We start from the raw sequence: 6,686 nt of genomic DNA on the forward strand, positions 1-6,686 counted from the left end.
GGCAGCGCCTCGTGTCTATGAAGTACGTGCGCGCCTCTCAATGACTTTCAATTAAATCAATATTCATCGTTTTGGCTGGGGCAGGCAGGCAGGCAGGCAGGCAGGCAGCCGCCGCTTCGGGCTAAATGGCAACCAAGGGGCGACTCTTAACTCCGCTCCTTGATTAGACGCGACAACGGCAGCAACAACGAGAGGCAGCAGGCAACAGGCAACAGCAGCATGGGAAAATGTGCAATTTTGGCCAAAAATAAATAAGCCAGGCTCGAAGAGAGCCAGAGCGAGAGAGAGAGAGAGAGACTACGACCTGACCGTACCTCGTCTCACATTCATTGCGCAAAAATTGCAGTCTGGCTGCAGCCAGCAATCAAAGATACACCACAGCAGCGGCAGCGGTAGAAAAATAAACATTTGAACTACTAGCCCAGGCCTTTCACAAAACCAATGGAAAACCCAAGGAGAAGGAGGCGTACAAACGGCGCGCAAATAATTAATGTTTGCCAATAATCGAAGACACCTTCAGAGGCAGGCGGCCAGCGGCCAGCGGCCATGCAAATGAGGCTGCAAGGGGGGCGTAACCATAGTCCCCCGCGCGCCCCAGTAGAGCCGAGACTCCAGCAGGTGACAGGGAAATATTTCATTTGCCATTCACACTTTATTCAGGAGATAGAATTCGCAGAGAAACGAGACGGTGGCGAGGATCAGGCCGCCCAACCAGAGGCCCCCAATCACATAGTAATACTCGACGTCGTTCGAACGCACCTCCATGTAGCGATCCCTGAAACCGAACTGTATCTGGCCGCTCTGGACGCCGTGGCGGTACGAGTCCCACTTCATCTTCTGCTGGATGCCGCTCTCGAATATCCGGAGCGTAAAGTCGTTGAAGAGCCGCAGATAGGGACGACCGAAGGACGAGGGTATCTGGTGGGGCTGCTGGTACAGGATCTCCGGCAGTTTGCGGAATATGGGAAAGCGCAAGAGCTTCTGCTGGTACAGAATAAAGTCGATGCGATCCTCGTAGCCGGAATGGACGCAGCAGGTGTTCAGCTCGCGCCGCAGATCGTCCGTCTTCTCATTGGAGCCGACCAGAATGCGCCGGATCACGGCCGGACGATTGGCGAACTGGCTGCGCACCAGGGCGGCATCGTAGGCGATCATGTACCACTTGAGATCGGTGCCGGGCAGGTCGTCCACCGTGTCGATCTCCCGCTCGTAGAGCCGGGCCGCCAGGCTCGTCGACAGCTGGGCCAGGTACAGATTGGTCAGCACGAAGCCGCCGGCTGTCAGCAGGACAAAGATCAGTACGTCGCGGGGCGAGCCTGGGCCCCGGGCGCCGCCCAGGAACAGGGCCAGGCAGAGGGCCTCCAGGAAGGCGGCGCTCGCATTGAGGCGCCCCCGGGACAGCACCAGCAGGGCCCCCGAGCAGTAGACCAGCACCAGTAGCCATGCGAGCCACGTGCCCCACGTGAAGGGCCGCACCAAATAGAGGAACGTGGCCAGCGGCCTGGAGGAGGGCACCATCATCACACAGTTCTCGAGATACAGCACCTTCGTGGCGACGTAGTACTCGTCGGCAGGCACCATCAGATACGGAATGAGGTCGATCGTGCGATTGGCCAGCAGTCCGATGGCCTGGTCCACGGACGTGATGTAGATCAGCTGCTTGGTGCCGTTGAAGTGCTTCACGAACTCGAGGACCATGTTCAGCATGTAGCCGGCCAGGATCAGGCGGTTGTGGCTGTCCCGAAAGCCAAAGCAGCGCGGTCCCCCGTTGTAGGCCAGCCCCGTGGTGATGTTGTAGCCGTGAAAGTCCCACAGCATGCCCCGGGTCCGCCGGTAGTACTCCCCCACAGAGCCCAGGGACAGCAGTCGCAGTTTCGGATACGGCATGAAGCTGTACAGCCTTCCCGATGCCGCCTCCATCACCAGGATGTGCACCATGCCCTGCCGCCAGCAGTAGCCAAAGATTTCGAGCAGTTTTCCAGCCCCCGGGTGGACGATGAGCACCTGCAGATGCTGGTAGCGCCACAGCCAGGCCGTCAGGTACTCCAGGGTCGCTCGTGTCTGTCCCTCCTCCAGTCGAACGATGGTCAGAGTGCGACTGCTGTAATTCCCCTCGAGCACCAATTGCACTGCCGCATCGCGTATCCAAAGACTCGCCACCGAAGGCTGCGGCCCGGTGGCGGCCAGAAGGTCCGATCTGTTGCCAAAGTCGAGGAAAACATTCAGCTCCATGCCGTACAGGCCATTCAGCTCCTGGATGGTCGAGAGCAGCGCGAGGTTCTGCAGCGCGTTGAGGCTCAGCAAGTCCATTGAGGCGACTCGGGACTCAGCCGCACGGCCCTGCCGCTTTTTATAGGCCCCCCACGGGCCGTCATTAATCCATCAATCCATGGCCGACACTGCCTCCTAGCACGTTGCACAATGCGAATGATTGCCTCTTATCAGGCCACAAAAAGCGCATGTCATCGGGCGTCCTCAATTGCTGCCCGGCCAAGTGCTAATATTACGAATTAGGGCCTTCAAAGGGGGCTCTTCAGCCGAATCCCTGCGCACCCCAATCGAAATCCCCCCCGAAAACCCCCCAGCTCTGGTTTAATTCATTTAAGTGCAGTTTTTCGACTCGTGCCGCCTTGTGGGGCAACAATTTTGGCAGCATTATGGGGTACCCGAGTATTATTCTAGATAAAAATCAGCTAAACGGAGGAAGAGTGTCCACGCTCATCGGAAAGTGCTGATTCGTGCTATGGAGAAGGGATTTCAACGCTCATCGGAAAGTGCTGATTCGCGCTATGGAGAAGGAATGCTCACGCTCATTCGAAAGTGCTGATTCGTGCTATGGAGAAAGAATATCCACGCTCATTCGAAAGTACTGATTCGTGCTATGGAGAAGGAATGCTCACGCTCATTCGAAAGTGCTGATTCGTGCTATGGAGAAAGAATATCCACGCTCATTCGAAAGTGCTGATTCGTCCTATGGAGAAGGGATTTCCACGCTCATCGGAAAGTGCTGATTCGTGCTATGGAGAAGGAATGCTCACGCTTATTCGAAAGTGCTGATTTTTTTTTCTTCCACCCAAAAACAAAATACCTCCACTGAAAATAAACGATTATCCCCATAAGAAATCTGCTTATAGACGAGTGATACACATTTAGAATCATTATTCGATACGAAATTCAACCGAAATCTAAGCATTTCTAGCATGAGGCAGGCATTTCTCAGCCAGAAACACAATGGCGCTGGTGAGCCATCCGAGAGCGAGCAAGATATATGTGCAATGGTAGAACTCCATGTCAAAGACCTGGATGCGCAGCCCCGGGGATGTGTGGAAGCGTATCTCGCCACTGTATATGCCCTCCAGGTAGGCGTCCCCCTGCCATTTCAGCAATATGCCCGACTCAAAGATGCCCCGAAGGTAGTCGTTGAAGAGGGCCGCAAAGGGGAGGCCGTGCCGCAGGCCCACAAAGAAGGGCACCTGGTAGAAGACCTCCGGCAGGGTCTTGAACAGCGGCACACGCAGATACTTCTGCTGAAAGAGCTCGAAGTGCAAACGATCCTCCATGGCCTGGTAGACGTACGTGGTGTTCAGATGCTTGCGATGGTAGAAGACGTCGTCGAGCGGCGCCTTGAGGGCGATATTGATGAGGGCCGGCTGGATGACCTTCGATCTGGTGAGGTTCGTCAGGAACTCGATGTCGAACTCGTCCATCAGCATTTTGCGATCGGCGGCGGCGAGATCGTCGAAGCTGTTGATCTGCCGCATGTACAGGCCCGTCGTCAGGGAGCTCGAGAGCTGCGCCTGGTACAGGGTGTTCAGTATGAAGCCGACGGTGAAGAGGGCCAGGAACACGAGGACATGCCGCAGTCCCTGCGTGAAGTGGCGCATGCTGCTCATCGACTGCTGCAGCATCAGCTGCATCACCTGCAGGAAGGTGGCGCTGAGGCTGCTGGTCTCGTCGCGCATCCAGCGGATGACGACGGTGGCCAGGACCAGGCAGCCGATGAGCGCCGCCCACACGGAGCCCTCGAACGGCCGCACAATGTACAGGCTCTTGGCCAGGGGCCGGGCCCACGGCACCATAATGAAGCCGTTCACGTTGAAGAGCACGTGGCTGCGATAGAAGTAGACCCAGCCCAGGGTGTGCAGGATCCTGGGCGCCATGTCGATGCCCCCCCGCTGGTAGAGCAGCAGGCCCTCGGCCAGGGGCAGGGGATCCACGGCCGGCAGGACGGCCACCTCCGTGCCGTTGTGGGCCGCGATGAACTCGTGCAGCAGCTGGTACATGTAGCCCGCGTAGACGGTCCGGCCCCGGCGGTTCGTGTAGTGGAAGCAGCGCGGCGACATGGTCTCCACGCTGATGTGCACCGCCTGCCCCTGCAGGTCGCGGAGGCGCGTCAGGCGGTGGTACTCCGCCACGCTCGCCACTCGGCGTATCCGCACGCTCGGATACGGCTGGTACGTGTACAGTCCCGCGTCGCTTCGATTCAGAGCCAGGGCGCGCAGGAGCCCCCGGCCCAGGGCCCACTCGAAGGGAAACTCCTGCGGCGAGGACAGCACAAAGAGCACCGGCAGGTGCTGCAGTCCCCACAGCAGCTGCCCCATCCCCGACAGCGTTCGATTGTCGCCCCCACAGGCGATCGTCAGGGATCGCTCACTGAAGCGCCCCAATATCCTGGGCAGCGGCTCGGCCGAGTCCGTGTTGAGTAGGAGATTGGGCAGCCCCTGGCGGGGCAGCAGCTCGTCGAGGTGCCCCCCACAATCCAGATAGATGTTCAGCTCCAGTCGGAAGTCCCCATTCAGCTGCCGGATCACATCCGAGGCTCTGAAGGCGCCCAGGCCGCCAGCCGGCAGCAGCAAAAGCCAACAAATCAAAGACATGTTGCACCCCAGAAGCCCGCCAAAAGGACACTGTATCCCTAGAGCCGGAGGTCTTACGGTTTTAAGAACTATCCAACGCCTGCGGCAAATAGTTGAAAGGCGGTTCCAAGTGCAAGTCGTGCCCCAGAGTCATAGACGATTTGGTCTTATCGCAAAATCTACCAAATTGCCGCCTTGACCACCGACCACGACCAGGTAATTGTTTTATGGTCTACGGGGCAGGGGCAGGGGCAGGGGCGCTGAGATATTGCTAATAGAATTACAATAATTGCATGAAATGGCCGCTAAACTGGGCGATGATCTAAGAAAATTATGTCAGTGTTTCGTGGCATTCGATGAGAGATACAACAAGTGAAGGGCCACAGACCAGAGAAGATCTACCACGTAGCCGAGGTGTCAAATGGGCAGGGCTTTTCTCGGCACAAAAGGCAGAGATTGAAGCCAAGAAGGTTCTGGAATTGAGGTTGGTTGGGGAAATACCTATAACCTTAGGGTTCTCGGAGTCCTTAAGCTCTTAGGGCCTCGTTCAAGGCTGTGTACTCCCCTTTCTGTGCTGTGTTTGGTCTTTCTGTGCTCATAGATGGACATGTGATTCATCTAATCACTGGGGGCTAACCCTTTGGCTGCCATTGCTGCCGTTCTCTAACTCGTTAGCCCACAGCCAAGAGACAGCAATTGGCAACAAACAAATCGCATTGAGATTGAAATTGAAATTGAAATCGCTCATAAATTCAGTTGCTAATTGCAAAGAATGGCACAGACCTTGGCTTGGCCTGGCTTGGACTGGCCTGGCTTGGGCAATGGCTACTGAAGAGAAAAAAAATACAGAGAGAAAAAATTATGAAGCTGCTGCTTCATCGGTACGAAAATAACAATAAATAAATATAAATTTCAAACGCGCAAACATAAAGAGCTATTGACTGTTGACTTTTATGAACAATTAGGCGGTGGCGGTGGCGGTGGTGGCGGTGGTGGCGGTGGCGGCGGGCCACTTAAAATGGCGTATATATATATATATATGTAGATTCTCCTCTCCAACGATTGCAGATACGCGCCAAACAAAAGATACTCTGGTCTGGCGTACGTATAAGGCCGTTTGGCTAATCGGAATGGTAATGGCTTCTCTATGGGCCTGGCCCAATAATAAACAACAATTGATTGGATCCGAACAACAGTTGGCTCAATGGTGCTGGAGGAGGTGGAGGAGGAGGAGGAGGAGGAGGCGGAGGCTGGCTGTCTGTCTATTTGGGGGCGTGCCATGGAGGGAGTCTGAGAGGCATTCGGACTTTAATTAATGCATTCAAAGCATTTATGTAAATGCCGGGGAAATAATTTATCACCCCATTCAAAGAGAACAACGGAGCAAATGTCGAATGCCGAATGCCGAATGCCACTACTACTCGTATACCAATCAAATGTTCCATCCAAGCATTGCAATACAATGGACACTGGCTGGAGGGGGCTGGAGGGGGCAGTCTTGGGTTTACCCTAGCAAAGAGGCGTCCCATGACTTCGACGAGCGGTTCGGAGAGAACAGGGCATCGTTTAATTGCAGTATTTGCTGCGCTCTCTCTTCGGGTCTTATTTTGCTTCGTACAACAGCAAAACTTTGTTCTTCTCGGTCTCTCGCATCGAATTTGAGGTCAAGGCGCTCTCAGTAGAGCGGAGCTTCGAAGGACCTTCAGTAGATCGGAGCTTCAAGGCGCTCTCACTGGTGCGAAGCTCTCTCAGTAGTGCGTAGCGTAAAATAAGACCCGAAAGACAGTAAGCGTATAATTTCATCACGTCATGGCCTTCGTATTTGCTGAG

The 6,686-nt window shown here is 55.3% G+C and overlaps 2 protein-coding genes across 2 annotated transcripts; both read right to left on the bottom strand.

Moving 5' to 3' along the window:
• Positions 1–645: 645 nt before the first annotated feature.
• On the bottom strand, positions 646–2,310 carry LOC6601371. Its single transcript, XM_002026505.2, has one exon. It carries the CDS (start codon positions 2,308–2,310, stop codon positions 646–648), a length of 1,665 nt encoding a protein of 554 aa, XP_002026541.2.
• Positions 2,311–3,185: 875 nt separating this feature from the next.
• Positions 3,186–4,877, bottom strand: LOC6601370. The gene has a single exon (XM_026994395.1). The coding sequence runs from the start codon at positions 4,875–4,877 to the stop codon at positions 3,186–3,188; it is 1,692 nt and encodes a 563-aa protein (XP_026850196.1).
• Positions 4,878–6,686: the final 1,809 nt, after the last annotated feature.

This window comes from Drosophila persimilis, unplaced genomic scaffold, assembly GCF_003286085.1.
Source record: "Drosophila persimilis strain 14011-0111.01,24,50 unplaced genomic scaffold, DperRS2 tig00002520-arrow-arrow-pilon, whole genome shotgun sequence".
In the NCBI taxonomy this organism is placed as follows: domain Eukaryota; kingdom Metazoa; phylum Arthropoda; class Insecta; order Diptera; family Drosophilidae; genus Drosophila; species Drosophila persimilis.